Genomic DNA, 17,183 nt, shown 5'->3' with positions numbered 1-17,183 from the left:
CGTTCTACTTTACTTCATACACATTTTTTACAAACATAACAATTTTAAAATCTTTTTGTAAGACCGCTAAATGTTTGCACTCGGTTAATGATTTGACATCGTCGAGGTTGACGACATAGAAAGGTATATGGTTTTCAGACAATAACTTGAGTTTAAGTGCGTGGATCTTATGGATTTATATCACAAAAGGAAGGTTAGAATTGATTTTGGGTGTTATTGCCCAAACTGTTTAAAATAAAAGAGCCTCCCCCCAAAAAAACCAAACAAAACAACCAGGATTTTCTGTTTTCCAGACAAGGACCTCAGTATTAGTCTATGGATCTCTTTGAATTGGTACCACAAGTTTCCATACCTACAAAGGAAAGTTTGGATTGACTACAATACTTTACTTATACTTTGTATTATATACATTGTTTATTTCTTGACCAATGTTAATGGAGTTTAATTCTGAATCTTGAATTCGTTTGTCCTTTATATACTAAATATAACCATGTATTACGAATTAGTATTTTGGTCCAATTTTAGGTTCATCTCAGTACCAGAATCTATAAAAACGAGACAATTAAAATTTTGAAAATACCAATTTCCCCCACCTAAGTATATATATATATATATATAATAACTTAACCGGCATATTGGATATATATTTCCCAACTTATTCGCTATTCTAGAATTTGTGTCTGCTACTCAGACATTGTAAAATGTCACCAGTATATAAGTACAAAGTTGATGAACCAGGGGTATTTCATAGCCTTTTTCTACAAACATAATGATTTACTGAGACCTTATTTATTCAGGGTACTGACTTCGTTTTACATTTTAATAACGTGTTATAGTATTTTTTTAATTTGTATTTATGGATATTAATTTTACTTGTTAGATTAAAAAACACAATCTTTACTGATGTATCCCTATTTCTGACATTTTCACCTAGTATGTGTTTGTTTTGTTCACAAATTGCTGTCAATAAAATTGAATTTTATGCAACTGTAATATACATGAGAGGTGTAGTTGATAAAAAAAAGAAAATCACAAAAAGAACTTCGTTGTAAGGAAAATTCAAAACGGAAAGTCAAATGGCATAATCAAAAGCTCAAACACATCACATCAAACGAATGGATAACAACTTTCATGTTCCTAGCTTACTTGGTACATACATTTTCTTATGTATAGAATGGTGAATTAAACTGGGTTTGATAACTAGCTGAATCTCTAACTTGTAAGACAGTCGTATAGAATTCCATTATATTGACAACGATGTGTGAATGAAACAAACAGTTAAAGTAGGTAAAAATTGTCAAAAATATAAAACAAGGTTTAATCCATCATTTTCTACATAAGAAAATGCATGTATCAAGTCAGGAATACGACAGTTGTCATCCATTCGTTTGATGTGTTTGAGCCTTTGATTATGCCATTTGATTACGGACTTTTTGTTTTTTGTTTCCTTCGGAGTTTGGTATTTAGATCCAAAATTAAACTTTGTTTGATATCATCATAACTTTGTTTGATATCATCAAAACTTTGTTTGATATCATCAATAGTTATCAAAGGTACCAGGATTATAACCAAAACTTTGTTTGATATCATCAAAACTTTGTTTGATTTCTTCAAAACTTTGATTGATATCATCATAAATGAATTAATTTGGTTCTTTGATATGCTGAATTTAACAGTTAACTTAGTTTTCAAATAAGTCCTCTTCTATTCACGTATGGGCATACCATTATGTATTTAGATTCTGCATTTTATCGTGGATTTCAAGTTGCTGTGTCAAACATTGAATCACAATGAACATTCAGAGTAAAATCAAGCTTGAATGTAGTGTTCATACTTTCAGCTATTGCAGTCCTATTATGTCACACCCCGTAGAGCATTTTATTTTAATTTTCATTTCGTTGATTCTACGGTTGAAACTTTTTCAGATGAACTCTCGCAAACTTTTAAACAGTTAAATTACAATATAGAGAGATATGAAGATCTCAAATCTCATCAGATATATGAAGTGGCTGACACCTTATCAAAGCAAGATCACAGTAGATACAGTTCTGTGGTAGTTTGTATTCTATCTCATGGAGGTTTCCGGACGGTTTATGGTGTTGATGGATTCCCAGTGTCAGTAAGAAGTCTTACTGAAAAGTTTACCATGTCAAATTGTAAAAGTTTAGCTGGAAAACCAAAGCTGTTCTTTGTGCAAGCTTGTCAAGGAAGCAAGCAGCTAATTGCTTTACGTAAGTAAATTCCACGAAACTTCGATACAATATAAGTCTATAAAGGTATTATATAAAACACAGTGCACTGCTGGTAGAAAAAAAGTCCGTAACTTCTATGCTCGGTCTTCTCGGGGAATCATTAACCTCACTGAAATATTTTTCAGACATTACATTTGTTTTCTTTCTTTATTTGTATATTCAAATTAATGAATACAGTTTCGGTTATGAAACAAGTACTTGTCGGGTTTTTTGTCGGAAATTGGGTATGTCAGAAGCCCGTTTCACCTTGAAAAAAAGGACGCATTGATGAGCCTTGAATCAAAAAGGCAAAAGAGCAAAATATAAAATGAATTTAATGAGCATTGAGAATTCAATTTACTGAAAGGTTTCACAAAATACAGCAATGTTTTCTTTATTGGACTGTGGTTTTGTTGTCATTTTTGTTGGGCGACGGCGTTGACAGTTTGTCTTAGACTGATGATTTTGAATATTAGTTTTGATCGTCCTCCTCTTTTCTCATTTATTTACACATGAAGGTCGTTGTGAAACTAGACACTTAACCTCATGATGATACATCCACATGTTAAATATTTGTGGCCTAGATAATAAAAAAAAGTTAAGGCATATATATACACTATCAAAATGAGGCTTGCTTTTATTTATTGAGGGTGGCAGTATAGTCTAAACATTAAAAAAAAAAAATCTGGTGGTTAAATTATTATAAATGTTTGCTGGAATTATAACAGACTGATATAGCACTACAAATGGTTAGTTTAAAAAAATAAATTAAACGACATATTCACTATAAACTTGGCTATTGTCAATATAACATTATTTTTATGAAATATTTACATATATACTCCTATATCCATATTTATGAAACTTCTAAGACTGGCATACATTAACATGTAAAAATGCCACATTTATGTGGCAAAATCTTTTAAACTAATGGTTCAAATCTTTTGAAATGTTTACAAGATGTTTAGCTAGGCCATGGTTCTAATGAGAGAAAAACAAGAAAAAATGAACGATAGGTATTTTTTGGTGTATAGTGTTGGGTATCCCCTCAAAAGTTGAATACGTGTTATTCACACATTTTCCAGGCAGGGAAGTTACAGGACCGGTATCGAGAGCCCGAAATGATGCCAATCAAACAGTCAAAGATGAAACTGTTAAAGATGTCTTTCCTGACGAAAACCATTTCTTATTAGCGTTTTCCACATCGCCAGGGTATTCTTCATACAGAGATCCTGATAAGGGGTCGTATTTCATACAGACGCTTTGTGAACAACTACAAAAAGATTGTATGAGGTAAAAATTTGCAATGCTCGTTTTTTTTAAACAAGTCATTACGATATCTGTTGACCCGTCTGACTTGTTAAACGTGTTTCCGGTTTTTAAATTAAAAACAAACATTTTGATTAGTCCAAATCGATATCTTTTGGGTTTATCGACCAGTTGATGTTCAAATGATAAAATATAGTCATATCAGTACTAAACATAATCATATTATACATTTGATGTGATTTAATATAAGATATTAGTCTCGCTCTTATAAATCTTTTTTTTAAATTTTTTTATCAATCTGTCACCATGAGATATAAGAGATGTGGTATGAGTGCCAATGAGACAATTCTCCATCCAAGTCATAATGTGTAAAAAAAGAAAAACAGTTATAGGTCAAAGTATACGTACGGTCTTCAACACGGATCTTTTGTTCACAACGAACAACAAGCTACAAATAAAAGGGCCCCAAAATGACAAGTGTTAAAACCATTCAATGAGGAAAATCGACGGTTGAATCTATAAAAAAAACAAGTAACGAGTAACACGTAGTATTACTTTCCTTTTCACTGGTGTTAAACTGATAACCGTAACTGGAATTGTGACGACAGAAATAAGTGAAATCTTTTCAGTCATTTTTCTCAAATATAGCATGATTTGTCAATAGTTACTCAGCTGCAATGTTTTTATGCCCCATTTATGGGCATAATGTGTTCTAGTTATGTGCGTCTATCTGTTCGTTCGTTCGTTCGTATGTTCGTCCGTACGTCCGTCCGTCTGTCCCGCTTCAGATTAAAGTTTTTGGTCGCGGTAGTTTTTGGTGAAGTTGAAGTCCAATCAACTTGACACTTAGTACACATGTTCCCAATGATATGATCTTTCTAATTTTGATGCCAAATTTGAGATTTCCCCACATTTTCACGGTCCACTGAACATAGAAAATGAAAGTGTGGATTGGGCATCCGTGTACTGGGGACGTATTCTTGTTCTCTATCATTACATCATATTTGAATTGTAACGGTGCACTGTAATTGTATAAGCGCTTAGAAAATTGTCTTTGAAAAATTCGGGATGATACATGTGATAATATTAACTCTATAGTATTTTTCTTGTTTGATAATCGTATTTTTGTCATAACTGAAAAATAATAAATGTGTCTTCCAGCATTTCAATGGTATTTTGTGTGTAAAAAGCAAATGTCGAGTTAAACAACGAAATTAACGCAAAATAAAAATAAATGAAGCAACTTACAGGTTAATATCTAGGACAAATTTACTTATATCTATCTCGATTTATAACTGACAAAAATATGCATAACCTTTTAATATATACATGTACCTGTTTAAGATATGAAAAATGAAGCAGCTTTCGAGTCAGTTATTGTGGTAAGGATATATTTCAGTTTCTTTTAAAGTTTCAATGTGGTGTGCCCGTTTCATATTTGGGGAGAAAAAAAGGGGGGGGGAGGGGGTATTAGCAATATCTCATATCACAAAAGTGTAATACTTTCAATTCATTGCTCCAATCCACATTTTGATATGCCATATGTTTTGCCTCCAATATCACGTTTACACTAAAATTCTGCGCGAAATGAACAAAATTTTCCATTAATAACTTTGTAACTGCATTATCGGGAAAATAGAAGCATATCGTTTCTTGACAATTGCGTTGATTCTGAGGAGTTTTGCATGTTTATAAGGCGAACTAAGCCTAAGACACTCCAGGAAACTGTTTCAAGTGCCATACAAGAAGAATGTATACGAATAAATGAAGGATATGTAATTTCGGGTAAAAGGAGAAATAATGTATATAAATTGAAAAAAGAATGTGATGTTCATGAACCGAGTTCAAAGAAGAACAATTATTTTGAAAGTCCTAAGAACAACCGAAGATATCAAAATGAGAGATACAAGAAGTGTACGAATTGTGGAAAAAGAGGACACACAAGAGAGTACTGTTGGAGTAAGACATATTCAAACAATCAGAACATTCTAAATCAGACGGTATCAAAGGAAGACACCGCCCAGAATAAGCCTTGCTCCAACCGACGGTACCTGTTGGCCTAGTAGAAGTTTAAAGGAGTGTACCTTGTGTAAACGGAGGACGACACGTACCACTCAAACTGAAAGGGGTCATACATAGCTTGACTTAGATCACTTAATAGACCAAGACTTAACTCCGGAGTATCACATTACACCTAAGTAGTTGAGTGATGGTGCGTTTGTTTATCTGCGAGAAATACACATAGACAATGAATTATTGTCAGATAATATTGAACAAAATAACGTACGTAGCTGTGTTAACGAAAATATAAGGAAAAGTCGGTATGATGGTATATATTAAATAGAAGGATCAGCAATTACTTTTTAGTGCTTGCAAGATCGATACAAGAAATACTTTCATAACAAAAGAAAGCTACCGCAATATTTTGCCTGATAGTAGACCTAGGGCCATTGGATACCAGGTTCATCACAACGAGTGGTCGTGATTTAAAAGTGTTAGGAACTGCTTTTATAACGTTAGCATTTGATGAATTGTGTGTTCAATTCCAATTATTGTTGGAGGAGTAAGAAATGATTTACTTTGTGAAAATTTTATCAAATCCTTTCGATTTCAATGGAACTGTGATTCTTTATCTCTAGAAATAAATGGTAGAAATATTCCATTGCATGACAAAATATGGACTAGTGCTAGACAGAGTACTAGATAATTATTTTCAAGGTACGTCGTTTTTAAGTTTGTTTAACCCAAACAGTAAAGACTTTATGTTATACAGAAACACGTATTGCTGGGTTTGTACCAGTTTTAAATATCGGCAATTCTATTGAGGTAGAAGATGATAATGAAGATGTGTGTGATATTGTAGAGCATTATTGGTCCAATACAATGTTTCCACAATCTATGGAAAAGATGTACCAAAGGGGTATATTTAATATAAAGAAGCCCACAATAAAAAGGTATTGCTGCAAAATTGTAATGTATTTGCTGACCCTGATGGACAAACTGCACATACTAGTATATTGTTTGGAATGCATGAAATTAAAACAGAAACCAATCTAGGAACCGCAAGACAATTCTTTGAATAAAACATTGGACCGCCGGACAATTCTTTGAACAAGATATTGGAACCCCCAGGAAATTATTTCCATGACACATTGGATACCAGGTTCATCACAGCTAGTGGTGGTGATTTGAAAGTATTAGGGTCTTCTGCTTTAATAACTTTATTATACATGTTACAGTGAACTTATAACATTAACTGGAGTTGATCTATATTGAGCGTATTTTGGATTATGTAACTGTAGTGGTTAACATTGTTTTGTTTACGTCATTGAAATAGGAGTTTCAATTGCTAGTTGGGAGGATTGTAGCGATTTTAGTTTTAGTTTAATTTGTAATTATGTCAGATATCTTTCTTTTAAATACATTTGGGTGAAATTACATTTGTATAGGGCACTGTCTGGTATCTTTATTTATTTGAACGGTATCTATATTACTTAAATTCACCGCCCGGTATCTTAAGAACCGCCCGGTACCCCATCTTTGAAACTGTCAGGGTACCGCCCGGTAGCCCATCTTTAGAACCGTTGAGGTACCGCCCAGTATATTTAAAATCGCCCGGTTCAACATGTTTAAGACCGTCGGGGTACCGCCTGTAATTATGTATATACGGGGATGCGAGAGAAATCAGAGAAGGAGAGTGGAGATAGTAAGCTAGAAGACTTGAGAGTGATATTTTGTTAGTGAATAAGGATTATTGTTCAACTGTTATAGTATGTTAAACTGATTTTCATACACAACAAAAATAGAATGTATATTTATTAAGATATAATAAACTCAGATACATACTACATGATATACATACAATTAAATAAACATCATTTGGCGTTTAGCCGTCACGGTTGCTGGCACAGTATTTGATTAATTCCCAAGTTTGAGAATCATATCAATCGGAAGATCTGAGTTCATGCTTGAACTTCTGAATAACGATTGGACACTAACTTTAAGTTCATGCTTGAACTTACTGCTGGACCTGTTCTTGTTTATGACTACAAGCATGTAGATAAAAAACGTCAGTGATAGAAGTCCATGCATGGACTGACTTAGAACAGGGATCTGTTGTTAGTTAGTGTGCGGAAACTTTTAGCATGTGTCTGGTCTATTTAATATTAAACCAAACTGTGACAAGCAACTTATACATCAATAACTCTCATCAAATTTGGGGACATTGAGTTAATAATAACGAAAATATGCCAAATACAGTTGATGACTTGTATTAAAAGGAGACAACTGAACCCCAAATGAAGATGGTTACTGTAATTCAAAACCTACTGAGTGTGTATGGCAATGATAAATTTCGCATTTGATAGATGAAAAAATATCTTTCTACAGATTTTCTGAAATCGCAATGATAAATGCACGCATCAATTTCTGAATTTACAGTATCTTTGAACAAAGATTTGTAACTCCAATTGGAATACCCTTTTTACAGTATCAAGATTGGAATCTATTTTCTTCCTTTTTCAATTTTCCATCCAAAAAGTGGAAACCCATCATTATATGAGATTTCCGAGCACACGTATGCGACTTTACAAAAAAAGGGGGGGGGGTTAGTTCTCAGGTTTAAATGATGTATTTGTTTTCAAATAATAAGAACAACGTTTGTCAAAACTAAACAAAATTTATAGAAAATTATGAACAAATATGTATTTATCAATATAACCGTCGAGTACACATCAACGAAAGTCATAACTTGTCCTGCTGCTTGAAACTCAAAATATGTCTAAACAAAAGTTTAGAAAAAAACCCATTTGAGATCCGCATCGACAGTATACACTTGCCATTATCACATGATTGTAGTCTGTGGAATGTTTCTGATTGTCGTAGTCGTTATGCACTACAGTCTGGTCTGTATAAGTGATTTGATATTCGAACTAGGGATATCATTCCTCTGAGTTCAGTATTTTTGTGATTTTACTTTTTATTTTTTCTATCACACTGATGATGGTAAAACACTTTCTTCTGTGAATGTTCTTGTAATTCAGAATACAGTTTGACTCCCAGCAAAGGTTTATAATGGCTGCATGACAAATAAACAGCCTTTACTTTTAAAAATGTTCTGTTTTGGAGAATGAAACTCCTCGTCTTGTTTGAAGTTTTTTTTACAATAGATGCAAGCATATGACAGAGAGACGAAAGATACCAGAGAGATATCAACAGTCATAAGTCAAAAATAAACGAATGCCTTGAAAATATTTGCCCGGTGACCCCCATTTGTCTTTTTGTAAATCTTTTACATGTATGATAAGCCATCTGTAAAAGTCTTATAAAATCTTAATTACTTTTTAACAGTTTTTTAGAGCTTCAACTTGTCAATGATAAATCTATGAAAAGTCAAGAGAGAAAGTTTTTCCCGCCAAAATGTCAATGGCTAATATCTTGAAAACAAGCACAGTGACCTATATATTTTTTTTGAGCTCTTTGGATTCGTCTATTATCTATATAAACTAGTGTTTTGAAAAGTTAATAACTCTGAAACTGAGAAGCGAACTCCCTTAAAATTAATGTTTGGTTCTTTGAAATGTTAAAGTAATATCAAGTCCAAAATATTACAGGAATAATATGTATTCAGCCCAATCATGGACAGGACACAACTATCCTGATTTTTTTAAAAGTTTATGATTGAATAGCAGAGATTTTTGAAATTTAAAAATAAATATCGTTTTTTACAATCTTACCTCATAAAAACATGCGTACATAAAAAGAAAAATTGCAGTTTTATTACTTTATACTAGTAGTAGAAACGATATATTCCATTCACCTGCGCTTTATTGTATGATGTTAGAATCAGATAAAACACAAAATGTCCCCGTTAACAGTAATTTTTACCTTCATAATTTGTCATCAACAGGCTTTGAGGATTACCTTTTTCGCCTAATGTATAGAGCATTATGTCTGATGTTTGAAAAAAACAATAAAGAAGGATGTTCGATGGCAGCTTTTGAATAAAAAGCCAGAAATGCATGCCACTAATGATCTGCATTTGATGTCAAATTTGCTGACTAAAAGCTTTAATAAAAAAATCTGCACCATACGACTTTTTGACGACCAATCTTAAATTCAAGTAAAATCATTTTCTAAGACTGTGCCAGTTTTTAGCCGTGTACCATGAAGTGAAATTAAACTCTTTTAATAATCGACTTTTTTCCTATTCTGTCACCGCATTATAAATCTCCACTCGACTAATGCTTGTTGGGCTTGCTGTATCGTTGATAAAGATGTTCTTATATAGCGAGTATAACACAGTTGTATCCAAGTACGGCAAGTATATTTTTTAGAGAAGAAATGAAGTACTTTCGTGTTAAAGCCTTCCTATTTTCCATTTCCTAGTACGATAGTCCATGTAACGTTCCAGAGATAAGATTTGACAAACAGAAGCTCCCGACGCAAATAAATGAATATCAACACCTTCACGAAATGGGTCTGTTTTCGAAGCTTTCAAATGAAAGGTCACTTTATCCTTAAGAAACCGGATATCTTCGATATTCAAATTGCATTCTGAATCAAACGAATGTAATACTGTAAATTCCCCACAGCGAAGAAATCCAAAATATGCCGTGACTTTATCACGCTGCTTCCAGAAGAATGTCTACATACGGCGTATAATACCCTTTCCTCAAAAACTGATAAATATCCTTTAGTATCGTGAAGGTAATTGGCAGTCTTGGTTTTGTTGATTTTTTTCTCATTTTTCTTTATTTCTCTATATAACGCATCGAGTCGATAAAGTTTATCAGAACTGTCGCAAAATACTGAAAGCTTCACATTCTCTAAGTATTTATATCGTACTCCACATATATACATTTTAATAGTAGAATATTTCAAATGCAAGTTTTTAAAACAATGGTAGCGAAATGAATAAGAGATTCTTCAGTTAACGGAGGCATGTCTGAATTAAGCCAACTTACTCCAGTCATTCGTAAAAAGGTGGCATAGGCAGAATATCCACACTCATACTGTGTACGTGTTCTGGGAGCTATTGAAGTTTTGAGTAAACAACTTACACTATTTGTCAATTCCAAATTACGAGTGAGAAGTGCGGACAAGTCATGGCTTGTGCATCTACTTCCGGAGCTTCTCTCCGGAACGTCTGAAAATAAAATCGAGAAAATCAATCGGCAATCACATTTTTAACACCAGGTAAAATTGAGAATGGAAATGGGGAATGTGTCAAAGAGACAACAACCCGCCCAAATAAAAAACAACAGCAGAGGGTCACCAACAGGTCTTCAATGTAGCGAGAAATTCCCGCACCCGGAGGCGTCCTTCAGCTGGCCCCTAAACAAATATATACTAGTCCAGTGATAATGAACGCCATACTAATTTCCAAATTGTACACAAGAAACTAAAATTAAAATAATACAAGACTAACAAAGGCCAGAATATATGCTTACTTGAAAATCTAAAATTGTTAATTGCAGCTAACAAAGTCAGTTACGCATTAGTTTCGTAATGTCTTGTACCTTTGAACGTCCTTTGTTTATAATGTTAACAGTAGATTCATTATCACAATGAAAAACTATTCGTTTCCTCGTCTAATGTTTGCCCCAAAGTACTGCCGCCACTGCAATTGGATACAATTCTCGGAAAGCCATAGAAATATCAGAATCAAGTATATTTTGTAACTCTGGTGGCCAAGAACTACAAAACTAATGTTCCTTGGAGTACTCCGCAAAGCCAAGTGTTGAAGCAGCATCTGTATACAATTCGAAGTCCGCTGAACTGGTAGTGAAAGTATCGTAGAAAAAGGAGACGCATTTCCACTGTTTCAGAAAAATATACCACATCTTTAAATCATCTCGACATTTGGCTGACAGTGTAACATAGTAATTGAGATTGTTAACTTTAGTCAATAGGTTTATGAGATAAGTTACAAAAGTCCGTCCAGGTATATGACTCTCGAGGCAAAATTGAAATGTCCCAAGAGTTGTAAAAGTTATCGTGTTTTAATACAATGTCGACTTAGAAATGTTCCAATGAAATAAATAATGCGTTCAACGTTATCTTGTGGAAGTCTTGCTTCCATCTTATCTGTATCTAATATAATTCCGAGATACTCTAGTGTGGTATGTGGACCTACAGTCTTTTTCGTAGATAATGGTATATTCAATCTACTAAAAATTAAGGTGATAAGTGCCATAGTTCTGTCTCCTAAAGTGTCAGATGCTTGAACAGTTGAAAAATCATCAAGCAGATGCAGTATAATTGGAATATTGTAATGTTCTTGGCTATCCAAGAAATTGCCACTGACAAAATTTATTGTCAAATATTTTAGGTGATGATCGTGAGCCAAAACAAAGACGCACATAATAGTAATAAAAATTTCTCCATTTAATACAGTATAAATGATGCTGCTCCCTTTTGATCCCTTATTATTGGAATGCATCGGCAATGTCCGCCTTATTTAGTATTGATAATCGTCCGAATTCTTTAATTGCGTTGATTGCATCATACATTTTACCGTATGACAGCAAGCATTCTCTTTATCGATTAAATCGTTAATACTAAAATTATCTTGACTTTCATGTGGAGACTACAGATCAACTATTAACCTCTTTTTCCCTGAATATTTGCCTTCCACTATAACTATTGGGCTCACACGATACCTATCAAAAGGGAGCTTTTTAAATGGCCCAACCAGATAACCTCTTGTTTAATTTTATTATCAACATTGTCTGGATTTCGGAAAGCTGTTTGTATATTTTTACACTATAGTATCAAAACCGTTTTTTATACCGTATAATAAATATTTTACAAAATGTCTATCCGGATGTTTTGTTTATTCTTTTTTCAAGGTTATTTACATTTATGTGAGAAAGTTGATAATCATCATTCATTTCGAGTCACCTAGATGTTTTTACGTTCGGCTTATCAGCAGTTTTGTTTTGATTACTAGTACTGGTATCATTGTTGTTACCACATGTCTTAAAACCGTGACCTCTACTTTTACACTTAAGACACGCATGTGTAAACTTCCATTCTTTCTATTTGCATGTTCCATAATTGAAGTTATTACAAAGGTCATGACGCTCTGCTGGAATGATATTTCTCCCATGCCTATCTTTTGATTTATCTACAACACGACCGTTCGTCGTGGCTTGGGGGGCGCATGGAGGAATTTCTTGATTAGCTTGTTTATGTCCGAATTCCGTTGAATGGTCGTAATCTCCACATAGTCCACATTCCCTACTGTGTAAACCATTCATAACTAGATGTAATAGACGGTCGTCTACTTTTCCCCAGTTAATTGCGATATTATGTTCTATGATAGCTTTGGCGGCCTTAGCCGAAACAATTTGCGATATTTATAAAATCTTTGTCCGTAGTTATAGGCTATATCATTTATATCGGCCTTGTATTGATCTAATTCATCTCGCCGTTGAGGATATACTTTACAAATGATATTCTTGAATTTTATGAAGACCTTATTAAAGCGTCAAACTTTTCTCTAGACGAGGATCCTTAGGAGCAGATAACTCTACAGTTAGCCCTTCAGAGAAGACAGAGAGTGTGTGGGGAACCTCGTTCTTTGGAAACAGTAATAGAGAAAGGTTTATATCCTTACCTCCTATAATTTGCTTGCGCAAAGAAGTAGATACGTAGTCCATTTTTGACAATCCTCTGCAAATACAATCCCTTTTCGAAGTGTCAACTTGCCTGTGGAAGGTTTGTTCAGCATTTACAGAAGAGATTGGGGTAATGTATCCGTATGTGGCTTGATATTCCGAGGCAAAGTCATAGTTTGACTTTAGATTCGACAGACTACAGTCCTACAACCATAGATGACATAGCCGACATAGCTTCATTTGCCGACTTCAGCGCGGAAGTCGAATCCTTTAGCATTTCTGCTGTACGTGACATTGTACTGTTTTCGTTTACTGGTTGGTCAATGCCCACGTTAGGTTGGTCATTGGCAGCAACTGTCACTTCATAAAAATTGCTACTATTTGATTCCGTAGAATCATTCGGACCACTTTCTTTTGATTTTGCAACGTCCTTTTGATTGACAAAAACACAGTTGTCGAATCATGTCTAATCTCCAAGTAGATTTTACTGTAATTCCCATACTTTTCAAAAGTGTAACATACTGTTCTTTGGTCCAATTCTGGGATTTCCAATTGAATTAATCAGATATATAACAGCTCTTATATTATGTGATATATCGAAAGCGTTTTCTAGGATGTGGCATAGTGGCCTCTTAACACAACTAAAAGCGTATGGTATTGGTGGAAATCTGTATAAATGGTTTGAAAGTTATATTTCAAATAGAAAACAAAGCGTTTTTGTTTCAAATGCCTATTCGTCTATTGATAATACTAATACAGGAGTTCCGCAAGGTCCTCTACGTTTCCGTATTTATATAAATGACATAGCTGATAATTTGACAAGTCAAACTCGATTGTTTGCTGATAAAACATCCCTTCCTTATTCAAGCAATAAACCTTACACTATAGAGGATGTCTTGAATAATGATTTAGAACAAATGTCAGTATGGTTTAAAGATTGGCTTATTAATTTTAATTCTAATAAGACAAAGGCTATCTTATTCTCCTGCAATACTCCCGCAGATGATATCAAAATATAATTTTAAAACAAAGCAGTAGAATTTGTCTCCTGTCATAAACACTTAGGGATTACTTTTGATTCCAATGGTAAATTCCATACACATATAGAAAACATTTTAAAGTGTGCAAGCACAAGATTAAATGTTCTTAAACAAATTAAAACATGTATCGAATAGAAATTATCTTGCTTGTATATATTAAACTTCTATAAGACCCATTATGGAATATGCATGTGAGTTATGCGATGGTTGAACTTAACAAGATGCCGACAATTTAGAACATGTTCATTTGGAAGCAGGAAGATTAGTAACTGGGTTGCCCGTGTTTGCTAGTCGGGAAGCTATATATTTTGAAACAGTCTGGCAATTGCTTGTGGACAGAAGAAAGTCCAGAAAACTCAATATGTTCTATTCTTTACATAATGGGACTGCCCCTGGTTATCTCTGTGATTTAATGCCCCCACTTGTTGGTCAAATATATTACTACGATTTGCGAAACAGTAATAATTATGTAGTTTCCGGTCAAAGACTTGACATAACCAGAAAATCCTTTTTTTAAATCTACTATTATTGAATGGAAAAGCCTTAACCACGACATACGTACGTCAAAAAATATAAATATTTTTAAACGAAAGATGAAGTCCAAATTGATACAGCCACCTTCCTATTTCAGTTGTGGAGATAGAAAACTTCATATCATTCATACACGTTTAAGAAATATGTGTAGTTCTTTAAATTCATATTTACATCGTGTTAATTCCAGTCCCGCATGCAGCTGTGGCCATCCTGATGAGGATAGTATACACTATTTTTTAGAGTGCGCTTTTTACAACGAAGCAAGAAAAATACTGTTTTCAAAATTAGAAAGATATGCTAGATCCATTGAGCCTTTATTGGTTGGTGACGGTGGCCTTACTTTTCAGCAAAACAAAGAAATAGTTTAGTCTGTACAATCTTACATCAGAATAACACAAAGAGTTAAAACAATCAATAACATTCTAAATTTCTACCAATTCTTCACTCCAGTCCAGTTTTTTTCCAGTATTATTCCTTATTATATTGTAGTTTTTATTTCATTTTAGTTTTTAGCATTTCTTACATGCATTCCTACTATATTTTTTCCCGTCATTATCTAACGTTCTTTGTGTTCATATTTATATAGGGAGAGGACGTCACTAAAGTTGTTATAACTTGTGTCCAATCCCTTTAGCTACTTTTGCAAATAAAATATGTTTAAACTAAAATTATGATTTTTTTTAATTAGTTTGATTCTGATATGGCGACATATGCGTTATTATTTCTTAACGTTGCAGTCATTCTTAAAATAAATTTAAGGCCACATCAATTTGATTTCTTGATTTTCGGAATTTTGTACAATTTATTAAAGAACACAAATCCATGTTTGCCAAATAACTCCACGTTTAAATGTGCTTAACTTCATAACATCCATTTCTTGAAGCTTGTTCCCCCTTTCAATTTAATTATATACTAGTATGTAACTGTTTATCATATATGCACAGAAAGAATGTTGGAACGTTTTCGTGATTAATTCATCACCATAATTTCATCATATGTTATCAGATAGACGTTTTTAGTGTCAATATCAATCAAACACTATATCTAGTTACGATTATCTTTTCATTTTTTAATACCGTATTTACGATTATCTCTTTTTCGAATTACTATTACAATGTATTATCATCCCGATTTTTTCAACGGCAATTTTCAATGCGCTTAGACAATTATAGTGCACCGTTACGATTCAAATATGATGTAATGGTATAGAAAAACCTTGCAGCTGAGTAACTATTGACAAAAACATGCTTCATTTGAGAAAAAATACTGAAATTTGTTTCCCTATGTCTGTCGTCGCCATATTGGGATCGTAATTCCAGTTACGGTTATCAGTGTGACACCAGTACTTGTGTAGCCTAAATGAGTTGCTAAATTATAATTATTTAAATCTTTATTATATCTTTATTTATATCTTTATTTATATCTATATTTTTATCTATACATGCTATACTTATATCTTTATTAGTATCTTTGTTTTTATCATTATTTATATCTTTGTTTTCATCTTTTTAGGAAACATTTGCTCGATATACTAAGTGATGTTAGCAGGAGAGTAAGCAAGTACGAGATACCCAGTGAAAACAACCAGACAGTCAAAACTATACCTTCTTATTATTCATCTCTCACGCATAAACTTCATTTCTTTCCAGAAAATACACGATAGAATGTATTTTCAGTTGATATATGAACTAAAAAAAAACAAAAAAACCAAGAATTAACATTACACTTATCATTCGTCTGAAGCGACAATCTGGATTTAAATTCAGAAGAAGCCCTCTGAGTCCAATATTTGAACGTCAAGTATGTGAAAGAATTTAAGACAAATGAATGAAGAATTATAATTTATCATGAAGGAATTGGAACCTTAATAATTAACATTTTGGAAAATATTTTAGTAAAGAAGTAAACTATAATTGACCGTAAAATGCAAGAAAGTCAAGCTATTTGCAGTGTTTTGATAAAAATGTAAAAAAAAAAAAAGAAAGTCAAACAATCTTCCACACTTATATAGTTATCGTTCATCTTAGTTTTACTTGTTATAGAGGGGTTGGCGTTTTGTTAATATCCTTTAGAGTGTTTATATGACTTTCTGTTATGAATTTTCCTCGGAGTTGGATATTTTTGTTATTGTACTTTTTACTAACAATATAAAAATTAATGTTACTAAAAGTGAGCTGTTTGTATGACTTAAATGTAAATGTGACGTTTTGCATGTGTGTGTGTATTGTTGGGGCATTAATTCTCCTTTACAAACATTTTTTTTCCAATTTAATATCTTTTTATCATGTTAATATGTTGAACTATCTATTTTCTAATTATTTTTTTCCTTAAAGTGCTTAATGGCATCATTAAAAATTTGACCTCTAAAATTTATGGATGTAATTTAATATGTAAAGCTTTATTTTAGATAATAAATATTTATTTTACAAACACAGGATACAGTTTTGAATCTGTTGTAATCATACATATATAGGGAAGTTCGCCGT

General features: G+C 33.1%; 1 protein-coding gene across 1 annotated transcript in view; it reads left to right on the top strand.

Annotated features, from left to right (window-relative positions):
• The window catches only part of LOC143059773 (caspase-3-like), a 28,577-nt gene extending 11,531 nt beyond the window's left edge, over positions 1-17,046 (top strand). The window contains exons 7-9 of the mRNA XM_076233335.1: positions 1,926-2,231; positions 3,317-3,524; positions 16,210-17,046. Of these exons, the coding sequence (XP_076089450.1) occupies positions 1,926-2,231; positions 3,317-3,524; positions 16,210-16,360 (665 nt within the window). The 3' untranslated portion in view covers positions 16,361-17,046. The remainder of the gene's footprint in view (positions 1-1,925; positions 2,232-3,316; positions 3,525-16,209) is intronic.
• The last annotated feature ends 137 nt before the right edge of the window (positions 17,047-17,183 follow it).

This window comes from Mytilus galloprovincialis, chromosome 14 (assembly GCF_965363235.1).
Source record: "Mytilus galloprovincialis chromosome 14, xbMytGall1.hap1.1, whole genome shotgun sequence".
Classification (NCBI taxonomy): domain Eukaryota; kingdom Metazoa; phylum Mollusca; class Bivalvia; order Mytilida; family Mytilidae; genus Mytilus; species Mytilus galloprovincialis.
This window is presented reverse-complemented; position numbering and strand designations above follow the sequence as displayed.